At 44.3% G+C, this 25,921-nt stretch overlaps 1 protein-coding gene across 1 annotated transcript in view; it reads left to right on the forward strand.

Moving 5' to 3' along the window:
• Window positions 1-253: 253 nt before the first annotated feature.
• The window catches only part of KIF26A (kinesin family member 26A), a 95,412-nt gene continuing 69,744 nt past the window's right edge, over window positions 254-25,921 (forward strand). Inside the window, exons 1-2 of the mRNA XM_041399427.1 lie at window positions 254-539; window positions 694-939. Of these exons, the coding sequence (XP_041255361.1) occupies window positions 486-539; window positions 694-939 (300 nt within the window). The 5' untranslated portion in view covers window positions 254-485. The remainder of the gene's footprint in view (window positions 540-693; window positions 940-25,921) is intronic.

Here is a 25,921-nt window from a genome sequence, read left to right on the forward strand (position 1 = left end):
CCCGACTCCCGAGGAACTTGGGTGTTAAGAGTGTGAAGGAAGCAACGACTTAAGTCACACTGATTTATCACTGTTCCCGTAGGGTCTCTATGAAATGGCATCTTTCTCCCCGCGCCGCTATCCCAAACCTAAACCCGAACCCCAGCCCGCCCCGGCCGAGGCTCCCCCGCCCAGTCCAGTCCCTCCTCCCCTGCCCTCGGAGCACTTTTCCAGCTTTTTTTGCCGACGTGCTGCGGTGCTCTGGGTCCTTCCCCGTGCCGCCGTGGGGAGCTCACTCCTCCCTCTCCCATCTCAAACTTCGTTCCCGTCTCAATATGGGAGGCAACATCACCTAGAGCGGCAGCACGGGCGGCGGGGACCCGATCACTGTTGGCACCCCTGACCCCCGCCCCGCTATGGGCGCCCCGGGCCGGCCGCGCCGCCGGGCACCGCGCCGCCCGCACTAGCGGAGCGGGGCGCGGGGCAGGGGAGCATCCCCCGCTATCATGATCGCGGCCGCCGGCAGGAAGGCTCTGGGACTTGATCCCTGGGCGCCGGGGGTAAGTTCCTACAACACTCATCTCCTCCCCGCGGTTGAGCTTTTCCTTAGTTTTTTTCTTTTTTTCTTTTTTTCTTTTTTTTTTTTCCTCGCGAGGAGGGTGGGAGCAGCGTTGCCTCCGCGTCCCGCGTTGCTGAGCTGTGCTGTCTCCGCAGGTGGCGGAGGGGAGCGGGGTGCGGGAGCTCTCCCCGCGGAAGAGGCCGCCGGCCGCCGCCGAGGAGGAGCGCTGCGCCAGCCGCCCGCCGCCCGAGGGAGCGGGAGCCGCCGCGGGGACCGAGCCGCGGCCGCTGGAGCGGGCGGCGGCCGGGGGCTGGTGCCGGAGCTGCCAGGCGCAGCTGGCCGAGCTGAGGAGGCAGGCGGCACGGCTGGCTGCCGGCGGCTGCCCGCCCAACGCCCCGCCGGTAAGTGCAGCGCCCAGCCCCGCCGGGGGTCGCGGGGGGAGGGTGGGGGGCTGGAGCCTGGCCCCGGCCCGCACGGGGTCACAGGTACATCCCCAAAGGATTTGGGAGGGGAGCGTGACGGCAAAGCCGGTGATTTCCAACCCGGGAGGGTTCTTCAAAAGTTCAAGGATTTCCCCGTCCCGGACTTCTATCGAAAAGCGAAACTGTGCGGCTGGACGCTCAGCCGCTGCTACAGCCACCGGCTGCCAGAAACAGTTAAAAATGAAACAGGGAGTTTGGGGACAGGAGAGAAAGAGCCGAGGAGCGGCTGTGCAGGTGCCGTCCGGGACGCCCCGAGAGCCCGGGTGCCGGGGGAGCTCCGTGTGCCCCCGCAGGACCCGGGGCCGCCCAGCCCTGCTGGCACTGCCCCGGGGATGCCGGCTCGGTGTTACGACTGGGATTTGGCTTCATCCTTACTAAGAGAAGCTGCCGGTGACAGGCGTTCAGCTCCTCCTTCCGAGAAGCCCGTAAAGTGCAGCTGAGAATCAAACAGTTGTGTCTGTGGCGCTGGAGGAAACTTTGAGTGGGATGGATGATTTTTGAGTGGGCTGTGCTTTTGCCCTCTGGGTACTTGAGCGTGCCTGCATGGCTGCGCTTACTCCTGTCCTTAATGTCCCTCGGGCAAGCACTGGCTGTGTCATTTTCCTCCAGTTTGTGCTTGCACGGTGGCACTTAATGCCTGGTAGGGAATGGAAAGTGCATGAGGATGCCAAGAGTTTCCCTCTTACACAGGTGCAGCTTTATTAGCATGTATTGTAATTGTCTGCAGGGTTTTTTTTTTTGTTGTTTTTTTGTTTTTTTTTTTTTTTTTTTTTTTTTTTTTTTCCTGTCAGAGGCTTTTGTTATCCTTGTTGCTTTTTCTTTGTCAGAGCAGGTAGAGCAAAGATTTTGAAAGGTGAAAAAAGACAGTCTTGATACAGAGTCTTGCCTAGACATCTGAAGAGATCCTGAGAATTAGCTGATGGGGCAAAATGCAACAGAAGGCCCGGAGATTCTGTTTCAGAACACACAAAACCTGTGTTGGGGTTTTGATAACATTTGGAAGTAATGTATTGTTTTCTAAACAATGCTTATCTGGATACTTGCAAGAATGGGGGGGAGGGTCTGAAGAGGAAGCCAAACCCTACTGACCTTCGTTTTCATTCAGAGAGTTCCTGTATGATCTACAGAATTCCCATTGAATCTAAATATAGTTTTGTTTGGAAGTGCATTGTGGAGCAGTGTCCGAATGCACAGTGAGGTTTGCATTTTCAGGCCAGATCCAAAGCCTTTTGAAATCGACAGGAATCTCTCTTTTGGCTTGTTGGGCTAGGAGTAGGCTCTTATTTCTGTACTGTAAAAGGTCACATATCTTATCTCATTGGATTCAGGGCTGTTGGACCTTTTGTTTTCCGAATTGTTGCAGATGGTGGAAAGAAGTTTAATTTCCCTTGTGAAGTGCCTGAGATAGGCTGCTTCAATGAGGGGCACAGAAACCCCTGTTCCTGTGTTGGGGTGGGCCTCTGCCATAAAGAATTGGGTCCTATCTGTGAGCGGATCTCTGCCATGGGAAAAAAAATTCCCAGTGTAGGAGTCAGGGGCCTCAGCAGGTGTTCAGGTGAGGAGACCCGTGAGCAAAGGCCTGTTTGTGTGGTCTCCTTCCTGCAAGTCTCGGGGGACTTCCTTGATAAGCACTCGATGATGGGTAAATGAATCCCCGCTTTCTGCAGGGTTTCAAAGCATGCCCAGGAAGGTAATAAAATAGGAGTTATCACGGTGTCAGACCCTGGGCAGCCCTGAGCACGGAGTAACAGGTAGCCAGAGTTCACTCGCTGTGCAGCATGCAGTAAGGCTTGGTGGTTGAAATGTCTTGAGAACTGCATTCTCTGACACTTGTGAGACCTACTTGCAGGCTCAGATTCCCTCTAATCCTGGCGTGGTGAGCGGCTCCTCAGGAAGGAGGATGCAATAAACAGTTGTCCTTGCTGCCTTGTGAGTGTGAAGTAGGCTAGCGGGGGATAATAGGCAGGGGCTCGGCTACTCAGCTGCTGTGAATTGGCCGTGCGGTGGGAATCTGATGCAATAGGCTGGCAGGGTGAGCACTGTGTAATGTTTGTGCCAAAAAGGCAGCTTGCTCGATCCCCCCCCCCCCCCCCCCCACCTTGGTTAATTATATAACAAGACATCTGAAAAAGCAGCTCCTCTCTGTTAGAGTTTCATGCCCATGCAATGCAAGTCCCGAGTTTCCTACAAGCTCTTCTAATGCGCTGTCAAACTAAGCAACTACTGGATGAGTAAACACCAGAAGGCTACTGCTTGGAGCATGCTGCTCTCAAAGGATTTACCTCCTTTGCCTTAATAATTAAGAGATCTTTCAGCACAGATTCAGAAAGGCTTCCACACCTGGTTGCAAACCCTTTGGAAAGGTGGGTGGGTGCCTCGGAGATGAAAGAAGGGCTAGTTTCCTGCTGTTGATATCTTTCCTGATGAAAGAGTGGAGGTGTATTCTCATGCGTGGGGCAGCTGACAAGGGGTTGAATTCACATTAGAATAGAAAACCAACGTACTGTTTGCAGTCTGCAGGGATAACAAATCTAATTACTTGAGAGGGCTATGATTCATACAGTTTGTGTTGTTATCCTTTCAATTAGACTTATTTAAAATATATAAATAATTTAAAGTTTCACTGCTCAGATGATGTGCATTGATTACAGAATACTGTTAGTTGTTTGTGTGTCTTCAAAGTCCTCCAAATCTCTGTGGACAACTGATAAAAAGATACACCTCTTTGCTTATGTTAAAACTCTTTAAACAGTCTCCCAAACACAAGATTTACTGCATCCTACACTCTCAGTTCCCTGCAGTTTACTGCTGCTGCCTTTACAGTTTTCTACCACAGTGAGGCCTGTGTGTGAATCAAAATGTGATTTTCATTAAGTGTGGATGGGGCCAAGTAAAGTTTAATCTGAAATTATCCCAGATTAACATTTTGGTATTGCAGTGTTGGCATCAGTTACTGGGTCATGTACTGAGCTAATGTAGGAGGGAAAAACAAGGTGCTTTGGTTTATCCCTAATTGAAAGTTTTGCAGGCTGTGTCCTTGGAGAGTTGGTAATGGGATACAGCATCTCCTACTGCCAGAGTTCTGGCTGGAGTGGGGAGCAGGTTGCTGTGCCTGGAAGTTGTTGCTGTTGGCAGCTGTGGGACAATCCATGGGAAATGAGTTGGTGGTCTGTGTTTCACTCCCAGTTGGCAAATAGCCTTGTCACAAACCACAATTACCACTAATTAGCACCATTGTTGGCAGTTTCAGGGAGACACTGAGGGCTGAATGGGATGTAAATTAAATTAGTAATAATATTTCTTAGCACCTAAATTCTTCATTGTGTTTCACAAATGCTAATTAATCAATTTGTGTGATTGCCCCTGTTAGGTAAAACCCAAATATGCTGTCATTTCTGCAGAGGTGTGTCAGACTGAGGTGTGTGTCTGCACAAGGAAGGGGAGAGGCAGGGACTGTTCAATATGAGAGATGTGCTCCTGTAGCTGCATTTCTGGAGGTAAACTCTGTGCTGCCTCTGGCACAGGCAATAGCCTTAAGGATATACAGCTACTATAAAATAGTTTTAGCTAATCCCTTATGAGCAGAGGAAAAAACTCTCCTGGAGTTAGGAATATGCACACGGATGCAACTACATCCACAGAAGGGATTTATACTGGTGTGAATATTTTGGTTGTAGCAAAGCAATGTTTGTGCCCAGGTGTACTGTATTGGAAGAATTTTTTATTGGTACTGAAAGGAGGCCAAGACCAGCAGAAGTTCACTTTGAAAGGGGTTAGCTTTGATCATCAGCCCAGGGGTTCAGACACCACATTTCACTTGTCCCCACTCCAGACACCCCCAGTGTGAGCAGTTTATACTGTACCTACTGCCAGTGCAGGCAGGTGCTAGAGGCAATATTAAACATGGCAGAAACATTAATTTTGTGTTATAGCTTGGGCTCAGGAAATTCTTTCTGTCTTAGTTTTTAAGAGCTTATTTTCTTCCCTGTTCCATTGTTTTGTTCTAAATTTTACCCCTGTTGCATTATCTGCACTGTGTTACATGAGGCACACCACTGAACAGCTTCCAAGGGCCTGAAGGACAAAGAAGAGAGAGCGTGGCTGAATTGCTGGTGGAGTTGGCAATTTTTTGTTCCTCAATACCTAAAAAAGCCCTGTATTCCCAGCTGCTCAGGTAAACTGCAGTTGGGTACAAAGGATCATGCTGCCAGCTCTGGTCTGCCGGGAGCCTCAGTGACCAGGACAGGTTATGCCTTTGTTGCTGATGAGCCATGAATCATTTGAGGGAGCTAAGCAAAGTCCCAGCCTGCTGTATCCATGTCAGGGCTCATTGTTACACCAGCCAGAGTTGGAGGAAGAACTTTTCCAAGAGCTGCTGCTCTTGGAAAAAAGGGAAGATGACAGTGGCTTTAGATGTACTGTTTACATGGATTTGTCTTACCTGTGCAGATGCCAGACAGTGCTGGACTGAACTCCCATCACTTCTCCTTCTGCTCAAAGTGATGGTCTGGTGGTGGCATCACCTGAAGGGGAGATGAAGAACAGAGTTTTGGGATGGGCAGGCTCTTTCCTATGGGTTTCTCTTGTGTGCTAAATGACTCCTCCCTGTTCCCACCAGCAGCAGAACTAGGGAAGGAGGGTTTGGTAGGATGGATGTTGACTGCATTTGTTCTCCCCATCCTTCTGCATTAATCCCAGCTGTTCCCTCCTTGTCCCAGATGACTCCATAAGAGGCATCATCTTCTCTGTAGCTGCACACACTGTTTGTTTGACAGTAAGCTTGGACATCTGGCTTCTGCCAAGCAACTAATAACACGTGGATACTGCCCAGTTTCTCTCATAGTTTGTGGAAGTTGTACGAACTTGTTCTGAGCCTTCTGCCTCAATTTTAGATCATTTGCCAGGTCAAAAAGCTGTTAAGAAGGGCTGTAAGTAAGAAGGATGGAAAGAACGACTGTGCAGTAGTTCTAAGTGCTTTGGAAAGCCAGGCTGAGAGGAGAGGCATGGGATTGAGGACTTGATGTGTGAGAGTCAGGGATGCTTTGTAATTCCCACCATGGCCACTCTGATTGCCTGCTATCAGCAGGGATTGAGGCAAGGAGAGCTCATGTGATCCCTGGCTGGCAGTACCTGTCTCCTCACTGTGCACAGGATGTTGGATGCACAGGAGCCTGTGCTGCAAGTGGAAGACCCTGGGAGAGGGCTCTGTGTCCTCAGTGTTTGCCTGCAGGGCTGTGCTTTCCCTGAAAGAACAAGGATTCAGAGCATATGGGGGCTTCTTGCAACACTTGAGGTGCATGTGGAATTGACCTAAGGTTTTAGGAGCAGTCCCCGCTGAATTTTCCTGCCTGTGCTCATTGTTTCCTGTTAGTGTGTCAACCCTTACTACTGGGGTAGCCCTTACTGCCTGGAATTTGGGAGTCACAATGGTGATACAGCTGAGTCTTGGCTAAGTTTGGGGTCCTCTGTTACTTAGGGGCTCTTATTTTCATGGGAGTTCTCTCTGCATCTGGGTTGATATGGATAAGGGGAATTGAGTGGGAGAGCTGTCTTTTAAAGATTGCTCTCTAGAGGAATCCAATTTTCATGGCTCTTCACAAGCACTAAATGCACCTTAAAATGTTCTATATTTAACATTTCAAAAATGTGTAAGTGGAAGAGTAATGTCTTAGTTAATAAATATGAAACTACGGGGCATTTTTTTAAGATGCACATTTCATATTTAATTTTGTGAGAGAGACTCTTGCAGAGACTTGGCTGTGGAGTGCTCCAGGCAATGAGCTCAGATGTGGATTTCAGGTACGTGTGCAGTCTAATAACAGGGTTAGTGACAGCACTGTGTCAGATGTGTTGACACGAGCAGTTCCGTCTTTGACGTGGCGCAGTCGCTCCTGGTGTGACGGGATAGGCTGCGGAAACTAATTGTAATGAGCTTGCTTTAGACACTTAGGATTTTCAAGCATGCCCTTTTAAAATACAGGTGAGAGGGATTATCTTGCAGTTTGGATGCTGGAGGCAAGAGACCTTCTCTCTGGGGGATCTGGAGTGGGGGAGTGGGGATTGCACAATTAGCTGAAGGTGCTGTGGTCTCCCGGGTAGCTGAGGGTAATTAGTGTTTCTCTGGCTCTTTCTCTGGCTAATTCCTTCAGCACCCTGCCCTATTAGGGGAAAGGGAGGAAACACATAAACCATTTCAAAATCCCAGGGGGTGGAAAAGAGCATCTGCTGCTAACATCTGAGGTTACTTTGAACCTGTTGAAATATGTAGTAGCTGCTTTATTGTTTTTGCCAAGAGTTTCCACCTACAGTGATCCCAACCTCTGACTTGTTAACAATGAGGTTGTTGGAGGCAGTAGTCATCCTCCTCCTCCTCCTCATCCCTGGCTCACAGCAGCTGATAGTGGCTGCTGCTGTGGACCTGGCACTGCAGGGTAAAGGAGTGGGCATGACTAAAACCACTGGGATTTTCTTTTTTTTTTCCCCCTCCATGACCAGGATTACCTACAATGTTCACAGTTGCTGCACGTGTCTCCTGCTGCTTGGGTACCCCAAAATAGCTGCGCTCTTTGGGCCTGAGTTGTCCTTGCCACAGTGAAGATGTTGATGTAGGGAACAGCCAGTTAATCCCTGGGTTTTCAGCTGGCAGATGGACATTTTGTCATGAAAAGTGAGCAGAGATTTTGCTTCACCCTGCTTAGACAGGGAGAACCTCTCTGAAAGCATCTGCATATCTTATGGAATATTTTTCCATGCCAACGCTGTTTCCTTTCTCAACATTGGATTACCTTCAGGAACTAGTTCTGTTTGGATATTGGTCACACTGAGTACGGCAGGCAGCTGTCCTCTTGGAAGTACTGTATCTGTTCTTTCTTATTTACTGAAAATCAGTGGAATTTGACTTGTCTGGATTTGTCTCCTTGTCCTCTGACCGCAAACCTGCAGCACTAGAATAGTTATTTTGTATTTACGTGTCCAGTACATCCCCAGGTGGAAGGCATCATTAAGAAGGTGGGAATTTATTGCTGGCTGTGCCTCTGATTGGGACCTGCCTGGCTTCTTTTACAAGTGTCTGCTAATTTTGTATAGTGACTTATCGGAGAAAACTTGGGCCTTACTTCAAGGAGAATCATACCTCCTGCTGCCTCTGTTAACAGGAACTGTCCCACTGCAGGGATGCAAAATCTGAATTAACCCCCTGGGATCTGTCACTGAGTTTGTGAATTTGGGCAAGCAGTTTAAGGGGCTTAATTTCTCCTTTGCTCAGCAAAGAGAAAATGCTTCCATCTTTTGTTCATTTGCAGTAAAACCTTTCTTTTTGGTGGGGACTCTCTCTTGCCTGTATGGCATTAAGTATCATCAACTGCTGTTAGTAGAGCTGACTGCTCCAGAAATGTGCATAACAAGAATATATAGCACAGGGACACAGAAAATAGTGGACTCTGTGACTTCCAGCTGAACTTTGAGGTCAGGTGTTGGGGAGGGGTTTCTGGAACTGGGATCACTGCAACAGCAGAAAGAGCTAAAAAATCTGGGGACTTCAGGTTAACTGTGAAGGTAGTCCTGAAAATCTGCTGGTTCACCATGAGAGGGGTGGTGAGGCTGTGGAAGGAGACTGAAGGTCTGTGGTGTGTGCTCAGTTGAGGTGGAGTTTCAGTAAGCAGCAGGTGTCAGATCAGCTCTGGGAGCAGGGCCTAGAGCTGTGCTGACACTACCCAAAAAGGTTTTATCTGCAGACTGCACAATGCCTCCCTGTGATGGAGCTGGAAAGCTGCCTTGTGGAAATGTGGTGTGGCCTTTTTAACTGGGGGCTCTCAGTGGCTTCAGTCCCTCCTTCTGCTGTTGAAGTTTATGCTAAGGTGTATTAATTATTAGTTTTTCGTTAAGAATGTTTTACTTTTAAATTGAAAGAAAGCTAAATTTTATAGAGGAACTTAAGAGCAAAGCTTCAAATTATTATTGCTGTCATTTGGAATATGGGATATGGGGATATGTCACTTAGCAGGAGTAATATATTCTTCTCAAGGATATGCTAAAGGGAATGTAAATCTTTGGCATATAGTTCTTTGGACTGACTTTGCTTTGAAGCTCCTTGAGCCTTTAATACATAGCTGGCAGATGTTCATTCTCACGTTGGACAAAAAATGTTTGGTGTAAATATATCCACCTATTTTAGGCAGCATAATGCCATTGTTGTGTGCTTGTTTTGTCACCAAGAGTCTGACTGCTGTGCACATTGCCCTAATGTACAATGAATCAGAGAAATCTCAGCTCTTGCTCACAAAAAGAGGCTTAGGTGAGTACAACCTCCTTCTTTGAGTCAAGTCTTAAATTTTGTCCTTGATCAGCATTCCTGGAATTTGCAAGCTGCTCAGAGTTTTGGCTGGGGCTGGGCTGCTATTACCAAACATCAGTACCTGTGCAGGACTGACTGGAACACTGGACAGCTGTGGGAAGATGATAAATTTTCATTTTGCTCTTAGCAAATCTTCCCCTGATGGTGCTGAGGGATTTTACACTGCTGGGTGAATGGGATGGGAGGCCTTCTGTACAAAACTGAAATGTGATACTTCTGGCTAGGCTGGGCATTAATTTGGCTTTCAGTATGAAAGGTGAAAGAGAAGCATTAGTCCTGGTTCTCACAGCATTCAAAAGGTTATGTTCAAATATGTTTCCTGTTTTATTGCAATGTATAATTTGTTACAATACGGTTTGTGTTGCTGTGTGTATAAATTTATCAGTGCTGGTTATGCTGTAAGAGGGCAGCGTTTGGCTTTGTGTTTGAACTCATTTGGGATGTTAAATGTACTCAGTTTGCATTGTATTCTGGTTTTATTACCTTATGTTGTTCTCACTGTATTGTATGTTGTAGCATGTATTTACTCCTTTTGGCATTGCTGCTGTTCTGGATCTCAGACTAGAGCAGTTTCCTGCAGCTTGCATATGGCTATATCAAGTAAAAATTTCTTTTTAGGAGTTGCCTGGTGCTTTTGCATGGCTGTTATGTGGCTCCTGAGGAGTTCAGGAATGGTGTCTATGCCCAGAGTACATCACATGGCCTTCAGCAGAGTGGTGCTGCTGAGTGGTTTGGAGGAGGTGAGATTGCTGAAGTGGTTGAGATCAATGGCACTATGCCAGCCTGGTGGCACATGTCCAATTCCCACCCCAAAACAGGGCAGCGGGAGCTGTCTCCAGAGACTCTGTGTAATGGGACAGTCTTTACAATTGTCAGAAACTTGAGGACTAACAAGTGGCTTGTGTGATCAGGAAATATGGCCATCCTTGTTTCAATCCCTCTACTCCTTTTGGGTCACCCATGGTGTTCCCATAGTGCTGCGTGACTCTGGGAAACCTGGTTCCAAGGAAATGCTCGTTAATGATGAGAGACAAATTTACTCTACAAAATTTGGCCTTTGAAGGATGGAGGTGAGGGGACAAATGTCTTTGCCACTGTCATTTCTGGGCAATACTTGGTGCTACTTCTCTGGTCAGTGAGCAGAAGATGGAAGGGCTGGTTTTTCCCAAATACCCTTTCTAGAAGATTTCCTTAGACTTAGTATGATCTACAGGTACTGCAGAGCTTTTGTAAGATATCTTGCAAACTGTGCTTTGGGCCAAACGTGGGGCAGGATTTGGCCTACAACTATTTTGCCTGTAGCTTAAAATTCAAAGTTAAACCCAGAATCTGTAGTTAAAGTGTTCAGGTGTTAGTGTAACTTGTGTAACTGTGAACTATTTGTCTTTCTCTGGAAATTTTGTTGTGAAGGCAGGGAAATACATTTGACATTCCTCCAACAAGCTCTTACAAGGGTAATTTTGTGTGAATGATTGAGTGGCATGGAAACACTGTAAGATACTGTCCTTTTGTGGATTTTGTAAAGAGGAGATACAGCTGAAATAATTCATAATATGCACAGAATCTCAGCAGACTGCTGAGATAGCTTCTTTCGGCAATTACCTGTAAGAATAAAGTAACAAGTGTTTATTATTGATACTCACTTTTTACATATTAAGAAATATTTCTTCTGATACTTTTAGTTTTTTATTTGTAGGCTCCGAATGACTGTAGAGTAAGACAAATATGTTCAAGGAAGAAAAATATATGAGTTAATACATTAAGTTTACATATTTTTCGTTTGATGGATTTATGGTTTTTAATTACATCTTCATGTCTTGCATTGGGATCCCTGGGGGCCCTTTCTGAATCTCATACTTGTACTCTTGTACACATGAGATGCTTTAACCTGCCACCTCGTGCAGTCTTACTGCTGCTTGACTGACCTCTGCTGAAGTTGCTTGTTATTCACGTTTAAAATCTGAGACATCCAAAAAGAGCTAAAGATGAGAAGAATATTTGTGTGGTTGAGAGAGTTTCTCATGGTGACCTGTTGTGAAACACAGGCTGTGAATGGGTTTCTGTGATTTTTGTGTGGAAGGTGGAGTTTGTGCTCAGCATTTGCTCAGTTGATCACGAGGAGCAGCACCCTGGCTGAGTCTTGCTGGCTCCCTGAGGGCAGTTTGGCAGTGGGAAGTCATCATGTCTTTGGTAACAACCCTTTGGGGAGCCATAGCTGGTTTCAGGGAAGAGTATTTTCATCAATACATCGTCCTGAATGTACATCTCCCTACTTCTGTCTCCGCTTACATGCGACACTGGATTTTCATTTCCTAGCAGTTTGCATCGTGGTTCTTTTATTGACAGTGGAATCAATAACCTGTGTTAACAGGTGGAAAATGAAGCCTGTTTGCTCTGTGCAGTTTCAGTTGATTTACGTGGGTGAATTGCAGAGGAAGCCAGACTGCAGAACTGGTCAATGTCTGTGTTCCAAATCCATCTCTCTGTGTTGGTATCATTACCTCTGTCTGCTTTTCTCCAGCACATCCTCTTCATTTTTCTGTTCAGTGGGAACATAATTGCCTGTTTATGTGTATGTGTGTGGAAATAGTGCCAGGATCTATTTGTTATAACTGTGGTATAGCTTACTGAAGAGGCAAAAAGCCCTGGCTGACAATATTCAGGCTTTCCAAAAGAAACTTGCTTTTGGGACTGACAGGGAGTGTGAACATTCAGGCACAACTTGAGCTCCTGTTCACAGATTTGTGCTGTATATTCTTTTATTATTCTGGTCATGGTTGCTCATAAGCACATGCAGCTTAAAAGCAAAATAACTCTATTCGTGCAGTAAGAATTTAGTTGGGTTTAAGCTTCTTATTGCCAAGTCTTTTGATGACACCAAAGATGTGTTATATGCAGGGTTGGCTTTCCTGACTCACCCTGAGTTCTTCACTGAGTGTTTTATTCCTGTGGGAGGGTTTGGCTCTTGGAGGATTGGGTGCAGTGAGAAGTGTGGAGTAGATAGTTAAAGAACTGAAATGCAGAACACTAAACCCTGGGAAGTGAACACAAGTGAGAACACAAAGACATTGTCCTCTGAGGTGATTCATTGGAAGTCCCTACTTTTTTGTTTTATTTTTACGATTTTTATTTTAATTTCTCTTGCTAGGATCATAGAATATCGTGAGTTGGAAGGGACCCACAAGTCCAACTCCTGGCCCTGGACAGGACCACTCCAAAAATCATACCACACTGGTCCAGGCTCAATCTGATTTTACCTTCTTGTGACTGGAGCAACAGTCCTGTTTGCCAATGTTAGAAAATTGTCCGTGGCATTCTGTTCTTCCAAGAGGCTGTGCTTGTGCTTGCTTTGGGAAAGCTGTGTCACTAAGCATTATGGTAAGAAATGGTCCACCTGCTGCTAAGGAAGTGAGCTGAAAAATGTCTGGTTATTCAACGAGAAAAAAACAGAGATTCACTGAGTGAAAAACATACTTATTTCTGTACCTGAACAGGATTTCTGAAGTCTGTCCAACAACAGAGAGTTAAGGTAATCCTGGTCTTACAGAGTGAGTTAACCCAGGAGTGATTCTTGGAGTGGTCTGTCCAGTGAGTTAACCCAGGAGTTTTGTAGCTCAGCTGAGTACAGTGCAGGAGTGACATCAGTGAGAGATTAGAATAAGCTTTGTTATCTTCAAAGGCTGTTTACTTAGCGGCTGGGGAATCGCTGTGTTTGTAGGCAGAGGTAGGAAATGTCCTGGGGCAGGTGGGAGCTGACAGCATTGCGGAGAGCCCGTGGTGTTTCTCCTCTTGCATCCCTGCATTGCCTCCCAACCTGCTGGCTGCCACTGCTTTTGTGTACTGCACCCATACAGAGGTCTTTAAGAGATTGCCAAGGTTATTTTGGAAGCTAAACCCTGAACTCAAGCAGTATCCTTCATTTCTACGAATCCTGGAACAGTATTGCTTGTATTTTTCTTACACATACATATCTCCAAATTTTCCTTAAAATAATGGTTATAGGTACTTTAAAAACCTCAGAGTTGAGTTCTGAGGATAGTTAACCTACCCTTGGGTATTTCAGCTATTGCTTATTATCACAGGGAAGACAATTTGGATTTAGGTTTTTGGAGGATTCTTGTGCAGCTCTTGGGTCTTTTCTGCAGAATTCCTTTTGACAGCAGTTAGGTTACATCTGATCTCCAGAAAGAGGACAACCTGATTTGCAGATTTATGTATAAAAACTGCTATAAACTTAATTTGGAGCCCATTGGGATACATGTCCCACATGCAAGTGTTTTGCAAGTCCTTTTTTTCTGAGGAAAACGTCCCTGTAAAAGTGGTCTTGAAAGCGAATTTTCGCCTCATTGGCATTTTTCAAAAGACAAAACACAGATGCGGTGTTCCAGCCAGATATATTTTTGTTCTCGGCTGTTTTGAATGCTCATTTGATGTTAAGTCTTTGTTCAATCCAGTCCTATGTCATTAATGACTGTGGAGTAAGTAGGTATGCAGAGCTGGAGGAAATCCTGTTTTATGCATTCCTATTCTAGGAGAGCCTCAGAAAGACTAACAATAATGCAGCTCAGTGAGGTAATGGGTAAACATAGTAAGAAATAAAACGTGCTTGTTCCTTACTGAAGCAGAAAAATAGCTTATGAAGCATGATGTTGTCTTTGATAAGTGTAGATAATGTGACCTGCTTCAATCTGTGGATTAAGACATTAACTGGGGAAGGTGAAATGGCTCCTTGTAAAGAACCTGTCCCTCTGGTTGGGAAGGAGGTGTCAGCAAATGCTGAGGAGGGATAAGGAGGAGCAGGAGCCCAGTCATAACCCATCAGAGTCACAGGAAAGCTCGCCCTGCCCTCGGTGCTCAGTGAACTCCCTCCCACCTGAGGTCGAGGGTTGTGTTGTGCATTCAGCCTTACCCTGACTCCCAGCTTCCAGTCAAGGGGTGGGTGGTGCAAAGCAGAGGTCTGGTGGAGCTGGGGTCTGTAGGTGTCCTCTTTATGGTCCTCCCAAGATGCTGTGGGAAGGAGAAAACGGGAGCATCCTTCAGCTTTTCCTTCCCTTTGCTGAGTGAAGTTTAGAAGCGTTTGTTTCCAAGAGGAATCAGGGTTCTTGTAGGAATTTCTTCATAAAGTTCTTGAGGAAGTTAAGACTGAATTTAGAGCTTTTGATCCTGGTCAGTGGATCCAAATTTCATCCTGATTTTGTGAAATTGTGTAGTTTTTCCATCATCCAGCTTCCACAGCAGCATCTGAGCTCCAGCCCGCTCACGCTGTGCTGCAGGCCTCCCTAGGGGCCCAGGGCAGTTCAGCTAGCATTACATTTTTAGATAAGCTTACTCCATTTAGCACATGCATTTTGATCAGCCTGTGATTGCAGACTTGCATGCATGTGTACCAGAGCCCTGGTGTTGGTGTTCCTTAGACATGCACTGGTTTTATGAGCATTAACCTGGTGTGTGCACTTCAAGCCTATTTCGAGTCCCTCTCTACTTTCATATTTTTGGCTGCAAAACAGTAGAGATCCCTTTTCTTTGAGTGAGTAGGCAGAATCATACTTGTGACATATTTTAAGACTGCTTAGAAGATATAAACTTATTTAAGTGGTTGTGATTTATCTGGTTTTGCTTTATTTGATTCCTTAAATGTCAGCCACTCTGAACGGTTCTAGGATTTTCCTCCTTTATTTGGGAAGTGTCAGTTGATGAGAAGGCAGCTGATGTGCTGAAAGAATCACTCCCTTAGGAATTTAGTGTGTGAAGTGTTTAGCTGGGAAGAAAGCCCTGTGACAATTACCCTTTTGTTTTTGTTTTCTTTGCTCCCCCCCGCAACCCCCCAAAAAGCTTCGGTTTTGCCCTGCTGGTTTAATGGTTAAGGAATGCTGCAGCTCAGCTGTGCAGTGCCTTTCAGGTGAGAGTTATCTGAGGAATGAGAGGGATCCCATGGGAATGACTGCCTGGCACTTGGTTGACCTAATCTGGCGAGTCTATTCATAGTCCCGGTGCCTGCCAGGAGAGCATCTGGTGGAGCAGCAGCATCTGCTGGGGCTGTGACCCCTTCTGGTGGGTGTGTGCCTCCCTACCTGTCTGCTGGGTGGGGCTGCCTCCAACTTCTGCTCTCCTGTGCTCCCGAGAAGGCAGCCCCTTCAGGAGACCTTGGCCTGGGTGGAAGGAGCTGTTGGAGCAGGAGGGAACTGGGACACCTGAGCCCATCTTCTGTAGAGGAGCAGCTGCTCTGGCTCCCTTAGGCACACAGTGCTTCTTGGCGCAGTGTTTAGGGGAAGGGGTGGAAATGCATTTGGCATCACGAGCTTGTAAATGCCTGGTGGAAAGTGCAAGGTGGGAGGTGGCTTGGAGCATCTCCCTCTCCTAGACCCCACTAGTTGTGTACTGGCTCCAAGAGGGGCTGCAGGAAGGATGGAAACCATCCAACTGCTGCTGCTTTTCAGAAACACTTGAGATCAGAGTCTTATGAGTATGTATCACCTCTCATGTATCTTGCTTGTTTCAGGTTATGTTGTGATGGCAGTCCTGATCATTATCTCATTTTAATTTTCAAGAGCATGATGTATGTGGATACACCTACTGCGCTCAGAGATTTCACCGTGAGATTAGAGACATGTTTAGGAAATTAGTAATGAGAGAAAAACACGTAATTAAAAATGATATCAGTTTGGAAGCTCATCCATCTTCAGCCAGCTTGCTGGAAGAGAAAGGAGTCTTACACAATACCTAGTGGTGGGAAAATGCATTTGGCTCTCCACATTTTAAACAGGAAGGAACTATTTAAATGACAGACTTACAATAGTAATTGGGGCATTCACTTGTGAACACTGGATAACATATTGTAGCTGAATAATTTGCAGTAATTCTGTATAAAGTTAAGGCAGCTCGTGTTATATTTGTTTACTTTGAATGATGCCTTCACACACTTTTTAAAAACTTACTTGGAGCCTTTCTAAAACAATTGGGTAATTGTACTGAAAATAGGATTCATATTTTGTGGTAGTCATATTTACATATGCCAAATATCGTCTGCAACATTATGAGGATGCACACTTAACAATTAATTTGTTTCCTGAGATATGCAATTTTATGTGAAATGTCTTAAATTCAAAATCTGCAACAGAATTCTAGCTCTTCATCCCCGATGAGCATTATAAAGTTGCCATATGTCTTAAAATGTGCTCAGCACAACTGCAATTGTTCAGACTGTGAATTTTGTGTAATTTTATGATGAAATCCTTAGTTTAGAATAATTTTATTCTTTAGTAGGAGAAACACCATTTGGTCATATATGGTTCATTATAAAATGTGTTAACTTTTGAGCATTTCAAACACTACATGTGCTTCATTTGAGTTTTTATGCCATTTTTCATGAACAATTAGCAGTACCTTGTTGTCATTTTGGTCATGAAATGCCCATAAACTCAATTACCTTCCTGTTTGGTCTCACTTACAAATACACAGAAAACCCAAGCAGATGTCAGAGCAATAACCAGGTGTACATTGTAGTACTTTGCAAACTTTTAATTGCTGCAGGGTTGTTTCCTAGTTAATGGCTGTGTTTATTAAGTGCTCCTATCTGTTGTACCTTGTTTAGGAGTGTACCTTACATGTGGTGTGCTCAGGCTGGTTTATCCAGTGACAGCCTTGGAGTAACCTTGCAGAGGGATGTGCTTTTTCAGTTGTGTTGTTTGAGGTGTAGTTAGCAAACCTGCTGAATTGCTCGTGGTGTAGGGTCCTGTGTAATCAAGTACTCTGTGATCTTTGGCTGGGTGCTGGTGGTGGCTGTTGACTGTCCACCTCCTGAGCGGTGGTGAGTGTTGTTATCTGGGAGGGTGGCAGTGAGGATGAGGATGGTGTGGCCAAAATGACTCACCAAAGGTCAGCAGTTTCTGATGGTGCTTGGATCAGGGAGCCCTTAGTTGGTGGCTGAGGGACCCTTTGTGTCTCAGAGCTGGAGGTCAGCAGCTGTGGTGGAGAGGGTGTGCAGCTCCTTGGCATTCCCTGTTGTGCTTAGCCATAGAGAACTGGCCTTGCTGGAGGGGTGTGAGGGGAAGCAGAGTCTTTCTTTACAGCCTCCTTGGGGTCTGTGCTGTTGTGCATGAATGGGGAGACAGAGATATGGACCGAGGATATCTCCAGTTGCTCTGTGTTCACTGCCCAGAAGCAATGGCATGCAGGAAAAGGAGACCCTTGATTCATGACCCTGTGCAGTCCTGCAGATTTGTGGCCAGGCCAGAGTGCCACGATTGGTTCTGAGATTATATTATATAGTGTTATATATATAACACTATATTATGTGTTGATGAAACAACAAGAGAGATCATCTTTTCCCAGGAATTAAATAATTGCTTCCTGGATGAAAGGACCCAACATCTGGCTCTTGGGTTTCATGTATTTTATCATGTAGATGTAACTGTTTGCTTTGTTCCTGCAGTAATGTTAACCTCCTAATGTATGAAGCTGTTTCAGGTCAGTGAAAACCTGCATATGAATCTTTATTACATGTATTTGATTGTCTTTAACTCTTTATAAGATATAATTAGCACCCTGTAATCATATTGTGGTGCTGTTTCTGTGATTACCCTGGTAGTTAGTGTGCAGTGCAATCCTGGTTTTATAGACTGGAGCTAATGCTGACTTGATTGGAATAAAGGACAAACAGTGGCCTGTGTTGCTGGCCAGGCAATTTTGTCACCTTTCTGCTGCCCAGTTCCATTGCCTCCTGCAGTTCCGAGATGTGGCTTCTGATCCAAAAGCTGTGATCTTCAGAATGTGGTGCTTCAGGTTGGAGTGGAGCCACTTTCAGCGATGGTGTCTGTGATGGGAGGGAGGAGGAGGGTTGTGGCAGGTCTTCAAGGCTGGTAACTTGGCGAAGCACTAGTGCCTAGAAATGTTTTGATCCTATTGTAATGAATAGCTGCTAGTTCCTGTTGTTGTTTCTGTTTTGATTGAGTGCCCAGCTGGTGTGTGGTGCAGATAGGATGTTGGGGCAGGGAAAGGAAGTAACTGTCAAAAGTGCATCTCCCTCAGGAAAGCAAGAATGTGGAGGCATGGTAGGATTGGGGTTTAAATAGTACTTATTTTTCCTTGGTTTTCATAGTGCACTGACCATATGCAATTTTCCACATGCCGGGTAATGGAAAATTGGCCCCAGAGGAATCACTTTGTAAGTCAAGTTTGGGATTATAAAATCAATCACTCTTGGGTCATTAATTGATGTGGAAGATAGGCATTTCCCATACAGTATGATAAGTTCATTGGTTTTCTGGCAGGGTGTGTGCAGTGCACTGTTTAGCCAAAGATATTCTTTCCTGATTCTGTTGTGAACTCAGGAAAAGCATCAGGTCATTTACAGCTACACCCAAATTGTGGGTGTGTTTCTGAGTAGTAAGGGGAGGGTGGAGGGAGTTTCTCATGTCGGATCTCTATGTGCTTTATGAAGTTTGTTTTCTTCTCTTTGTGGCATAATAGCAAAGCTTGGCAGCTGTGTGGGAATCATCAAGATGGATTGCTCTTGGTGTTAAACTCTCCTATCTCTGAGCTTATATCAACACTACTCTTCTTCCAGCAGCAGCATCTGGCTCATTGGCAAGCTCTGTGGACAGCTGTTTTGACCACTCTGGAGATGCCTCTGGCTGTCATGTGGCTGCTGCCTTGGCTGTGCTGCTTTGTTATTCTAGCTGGTCCCATTTCTATTTATTTACTTTTTGGCTTACCTTTGATTCTGATCAATTGCTCCAGAGACTGTAGTCTTGAATAAATCTTGCCTAACACTCTCATGCAGGAACTTCTAGGAGGTGCTGATGTTAATTTATTTCAGTGACTGTTTGCTGATGGAGCTTGGAGCAGTAACATCCCAGCCTGTGCCTTCTGTGCAGGTTTTCCCTGTGAATCACAGCATCAGGCATGTGGAGTAAAACAGACATCTTTGAGCATATCCTGCATAATGGCTTTCTCTGAGACTGGAGCTGCAAGCATACATCAAATATTAACAGTGCATAGTTGGTGCCTGGAATGGTTCTGAGAGTCCTGGAATCAGCCATGTGGATTTTTCAAGTTGACCATTGGGAGCAGGGTTTCTGGCCTTGTTGATATAAACTGTCACAGGAGCAAAGAGTAGTGTGTGTCAGTTCTGGATTTATGTCCTCAGTTGCTGTCCCTACCTGCTTGATTGTGTTTTTTATTCATATACTGTGTACTTTAAAAACATTATTTTTTTCAGAAATACTGTGGGTCTGGAAGACACATGGGCTTAAATAAAAGTGAGTGTTTCTTAAAATATTAAAGCATCTATTTTCATTAAAGAGTCCTGTCAGGTTCACTACTTCTCATGACTGAAATTAGCAGAGCTGTGATGTGCAGGAGGTGGGACAAGGTACTTACCTTCACTGCCCTTTAGCTCTGATGATCTCTAGAACTGCTTCAGTGCTGTCCACAGTGGGGGCTATTTGACAAACTGTAACATTTTATAAGGATGTTGGCAAGGATTACACAACTGGTTTTAAATGTGTATTTACATCTGTAATGACAATACTAAGGCATCTTGGGTGTCAGGGTTTTTTTAATGATTCATTGCAAATTTGCCACATAATGCCGAAAACCCTTGTTTTAAAAAGAATGGGGAAGACTTCACAGAAAGATTTAACTTAAGCCAACAGCTATAAACATGCATTTCATGGGCATTTTATGAAATAGAGAGGCAGGCTGGTGAAAGAGGTCACTGCTAATTTGAAATTAGGAACAGGGATGTTTCAATTTAGAGGGAGATGTAATGACTTTGCATTCAGTATGAATGTTGCCATGGATTTCTTTAGGGCCCAGGTCTCACTCTGGGGCTATAATTTCTATTCTTAAAAGAACCCTTTCTTCCTCTGTACTTGGCCTTTTCCAGCAGGTGATGAGGCAGCTTCTTTTCCAAGGTCCCAGAACACAAATTAAAATAAAAACATCCTTTTATGTAGTACCTTCAATTGAACGGAAACATAAATGTATCCTATGATGTTAGGCATTGTCTACAGTTGTGGAATTTCTATAGAGGTAACGTAAGATACAGTAAATGTTTAAGAGCCTTGTTAAGTGTGACTGGTAGGAGAGCTAGTGCCTTTCATCTCTTAGCTGCTGGTTTTAATAGGATCTGGCTTGAAGGGTTTTGGAAGTTGTTGCCAGGTATTTGATTGCTTTTGTGTCTCAGGAGACAAGGCTTGTTTTGTGTACGTGTGAGGAGCCTGAGAGAGTTTGCAGAGGTGTTTTTGCCAATCATCTGTGGGCATGTCTACGTGTGCCTGTGTTATAGGCAGATATAAGCTCACTTTGCCCATGGGTTTAATATGTTTATATCCTGTGCCTTAGCAGAGTTTATAAACCCTATTAACAAGGCTTTTGAGATGCTTTGAGCATGGGCAGAGTGGGTTTTTGTCTGCCTGCGGGCATAGCCCCATGGATTTATGTTTGTAGAATACAGACCTTGGGCAAAGGGAGCTGCTCCTCTTTGATTACACCAGTCCTTTGCATGGTGAGAGGTTGTACATCTTGCAGTTTTCACAGGACCACTGCAGGGCTTCCTAACAAGAGGGTTACAGGTGGATGTTGATCACCAGACTGTTGTCATTCCACTCATGTGAGCGTGATTTGTTGGGCTGATAAAGGCAGTTCTTACCCAAGCCCTTCTTCTGAGGGCTGCTCTCAGTCTGTTCATCCCCAGCCTGGATTGGTGCTGGGGCTTGTCCTGACCCAGGTGCAGCACCAGCACTTGGTCTTGTTAAATCTCATGAGCTTCCCATGGAATTGAGCTTGTGCAGCTCTCTCTGGATGGCATCTCATCCTTCAGGTGTGTCAACAGCACCACTCAGCTTGGTGTCATCTGCAGATCCGCTGAGGCTGCCCTCCACCAGCCTTTATGAAGATGTTAAATGACAGTGGTCCCAATGTGGACCACTGAGGGACACCACTTGTACTTGATGTCCATTGAGATGGACAGAAGGGAGTAGCTGGACTTGCACCTTCTAATTTAGGCATCTCATTTGGATTCCTAAAGAGCTGGTCCCTGAAGTTGTAGGGAAAAAATGTAGCAATATTTTGAAATTGAATAAATGTAGTTACTATACTTAGTATCTGTAAAGGAGGATTGAAAGTGAGATATAAAATGTAGCATAAATAATGCTAAAAGATAGTTTGGGGTGTGGTGAAGATGGGCTGTATTTGACAGAAGAATTTTTCAACGTGTTTAGAGGGTCACAACTAGGACAAGAGGTATTAAATTTTAATATAGGAATGAGGCATGTTGGAAAACTTGTGAGCAAGATAGTGTAGGTTACTAATAGTAGCTAACAGTCATCTAAGTAGAGCAGTGTTTTGAAGTCCATGGCACTTGGACACCAGCAGCAAGTCTGTGCACAGATATGTTACCCATCTTTCCAAAACTAGTATCACAGGGTTGGGGAATGAACTTCAGATCTTTAAAAAGTAGTCCAGCTTTCTCCACTGGAATGGGTTCATCTATCTATTGATCACCTCCTACAGATGTTTTTCACCTGCTCTTCAGAAATTCTCAGAAGAAGAAGATTTCTCAACACCGTTCTGTAGCAGTTGCCCATGCTCACTCACCTTTGATAGTTTTTCTTGAGTTACCTTTGCTTAAAAGTAGAATAATTTCCTATTTTCCTTACCCAAGTGGATCTGGAAGGCAATTTTTTACCAGTCTCTTTGTAACCACTTTTTGTACTGAAGGATTCTGGTTTATTTAGTTTAGAAGAGTGAAAAGTAATCAAACTCTTTTAACATCCTAAAACATTTTTGTTTTTTAACTGCTATTTGTCCTGTAGACTCTCCTCAAATTGTCTGTCTCCAGCTGTTTTATCTGGCTGGGGTCATATTTCACCCTAATGGGATTCCATAGGAGGATCACTCAATTCGTTGGGCAATGTCCTCCACCTGCAGAAATCACTTGGGATCTGAATATTTATCTTTCTTTCTAAGCTGGGGTGAGCAGAATGAGATCAATTACTTCTGTGCCCTGGCATCCTATCTGAAACTGAGGGACACCAATGGACCTTATCCATCCTAGTCCAGAGATCCTGAAGATACAGGACCAACGGGTAGTTGGCAGCAGATTTGTGAATTTACTTGCTGAAGTTGTGCTGCTGAAGAGTGGTATTTAAAAAACCCATCCAAGAATCCATTTTAAAAAGCTGCTGGACAAGCAGCTTGGAGAGGGAGGTGGTGTCTCATACATGCCACCTAGTAAGCAAAGGAACTGAAGCAGACTCTTCAGGCAGAGTGTGGCCAGGCCAGTTTGTGGTTGAGGAGTTACAAATGCTCTTCATCATTCCTTGACTATTCATCCCTGTTAGGGTTTCCACCCCCCCCCCCCCCCCTTTTTTTTTTTTTCCTTGCTGAAGTCCAGGCAAGGAGAAAAAGTTAAAACTCAATTCCACTACAGTACTTCCTAAATTCAAATGTAAACCCAAAATTTTTCAGCCAACAAGATTTTTTTTTTTTTGTGAAGCAGTCAAACTGATGCAGTGGAACTTAATTAAGATGAAGAATAAGTGCAATCCAGTGTTGTAATAATAAAAACTGCATGGTGTGTTAACTGTGCACTGTATGCAGTAATTTGTAGCTTGCAAGGAGTGCACAATGGACAGCCTTTTGGTTGTGAAGGCTAAATCGTTTCTGTATGGTCTTCAAGTATTCATTTACCAAATAATTGATAAAATGAGCAAGTCAATGAGACACTAAGGGAGTGTGGTCCAATGCCAAGTGCTGGTTTCCATAGTTGATTTTAAACCTACATTATGCTAATGATGTTCATTTGGAAAATGTGTCCACTCCCTAACTTCTGCCACTCAGTGTTCTCTTAATTGGATTCAGATGGTTGGAGTGAAGCAGTGGTAGGGTTCATATACAGAGGAGTGTTCCAAGCAATTTTTTTCCCATGCAGTCTTTCTAAGTTGGAGTTGCTTTCACTGTGGCTGGTGTCCAGCTGTTCTTGAACTCCTTTGTCAGAGGTCTGTCTGATACAAATGGGCACGGTTCTGCTGGGACAGATGAAGTTATGATCACTCAAACGTTCTGAAGATCTCATCTGGGGCGTGACTCCTCTCCCAGTCCGTTGGGCTGGCTGGGCTGGGTTGCTGGTCAGAGCTCATCAGTGAGGGAGTCCTTTTCACCAGGCTCACAGTGCAATTTGTAATTCTGGAAACACAGGCTCTCGACTGAATTCTAGTAGTAGGAACAGCCTTTTGTTTCCCATAAAATGATATTAAAAGTTGGTGTTTCCAAGGCGTTTTGACAAGGCAGAATGTTTCTGTGCAGTGGTGCTGTGCTCTGATTTTCATCCCTATGCTGAAATTCAGAGCTATTCTATTATCTGGGCAGCCTCACTGAACTCAGACTGTATGTGGAGTTGGTGGCATTCAATGTGGTAAAATCACACAGCGTCATTTTCCCAAGTAGCTGTTCTAACCCATGAACCCTTGGTTGCTTTGAAGAGGAAAGAGAAGTTGTGACTTTTTATGCAGTTGTGACTCTAATAGGCAGAGTTTTTATAATCTGATTTACTGTGCTCATAGGCTAACCAAAATTTATTCCCTGGTTTCAAAGAAAAAATAATTAGGGATGGAAAGCTCTTTATCTTTTAAACAAAAGTGTCTAATTTCTGTAAGAGGATTTTGTCTGAATTTCTGAGTCAGCTTCATCCAAGGGGCTATTTCTGAAAGTAGAATCAAATGAAGGCTTTTCAGACACCAAGTATTGTGTGGTGATAGATATGCAACTATTTCTACGCATACTTGCTGCTGTTCCAAGTGATAATACATTTCTGAAGGTTTATAAAAGAAATAAAAGGGAAATTAAAAAAGACACAACGTGTGCTGGAAGATGGTGTTTTCAAATCAGTACTGAATTTACATTGTGAAGTTATAGTAAGCCTCAGAGCCAAGAGGGAAAATTAAAAGATTACTTAAAACCAACAATAAACATGCAAATTAAAAGTCATAAATTTTAAATGAAGTCATACACTATTAAAAATAAGCATAAAATTGCATACTAGTTTGGATGTGTAGTTTATAGAACACACCAAATGTTAAAATTGGATGAAATTAAGAAAAACATTTTGCAAAGGCAAGTAAAATATCTGTTTAATTAGATTGTAAAGAAAGAAGATTAAAAGTAATATTTTGTGAAACAGTAATTACTGTTTTTCAGAAGTAGTCAGGTTCCTGTGTGTTGATCTAAATTTACCGGTGATAGCAGATCTCTTTGGGGTCTTTTGTTTTGCTTGTGTCTTTTAATTAATTTAAATGGCAACCACTACCTTTATTTTGTTTTCTTTGCACTGAACACACTGCATGGCTGTTTGCTCCAGTACTCTGCCAGCTCATGAAAGCAAATCTGGGAGATCAGCTCATCCCTTCTGGTTCTGAGAGGTTAAAAGCCAACTCATTGCAGGGGACTATACAGCAAGATAACAGGAAAGGCAGCTGAAGCCATTGGGAGGTGGGCTGAGGTGCTGATGGGAGCCTGAGATGTAAATAAACCAGATTGCTCTCATTTCCTCTTTCCACTGTATTATGCATTCCAATAGCACCATTCATCTTTATGACAGACACCTATTGCTTTAACTTTACTGCAGGCCACTGAAGTACATTAAAGTGGGCAGGAAATGGAAATAAATAGAGTTCAGTGGAGCTGCCGAATAACTAAACACGGCGCAGTCATTTTTAGTGCGGGGTCACCCGGTTTTGAGCGGATTTATCTTATTGCCTGGCTTTTGTTAGAAAGATGGGCCCTGTTTAAAAGAGATACTGTGTCATTTTTTATATAAGTAAGAAAATGTGCTTGGATTTTTTTTTTTTCAAACTCTTGAGGATGCCAGAGATGAAAAGGAATTGGGTTGAGTCTCAGCTGGGTAGAGTCAGGGCATTATGTCTGTGTGCACTACCTCAGGTCGTGGCTGGAAACAGAATAATGGGGTTGGAGATGTGAAGAAATCCAGCTAGGAGGTAGAATGGGAGGAGGGCCACAGTCCATTGGCTTAAATTAACCTTCCACCTAAAGGTAGTGAGACATTACTGTAAAGAGGCTGAATGGAATTAGGCCTTAAAAATGTATCTACTTTTTCCTAATGCCTGCACATATTGCTCACTTTGGGAATGTGGATTACTTTCCTGCTTGTTTAGGGGAATGTTTTCAAGGACAGTGAAGTTACAATGCAGGTTCCAGATACCCTTAACAAGCAGGAGATGGGACTTCAGGTGAATTCTGTTTTTGTGAAAGCTTCATGTGTTTGTTTTTCCTTGATTGTTTATATTCTGATAAGATAAGGTTAGTGACTGAATGAATTCACAACATGGGTTACTTGAAGACTTAAAGCTCATATTTTCACTCCCTTGAGATTAGTCAGATAGTTGGAAACTTCTCTTAAAAAAAATCATTAGCATTGGTTTTTTTTTTCCCTTGATTGCACGGAACACTCTCTGGGCTTGCTCAATATAGTGCTTGCTTTTTTTTGTTTGTTTGTTTTCACAATGACTGCTATATAGTTGAAAGCAG

The sequence above is a fragment of the Onychostruthus taczanowskii genome, unplaced genomic scaffold, assembly GCF_017590055.1.
Source record: "Onychostruthus taczanowskii isolate IOZ18803 unplaced genomic scaffold, ASM1759005v1 scaffold1, whole genome shotgun sequence".
NCBI classification, from domain to species: domain Eukaryota; kingdom Metazoa; phylum Chordata; class Aves; order Passeriformes; family Passeridae; genus Onychostruthus; species Onychostruthus taczanowskii.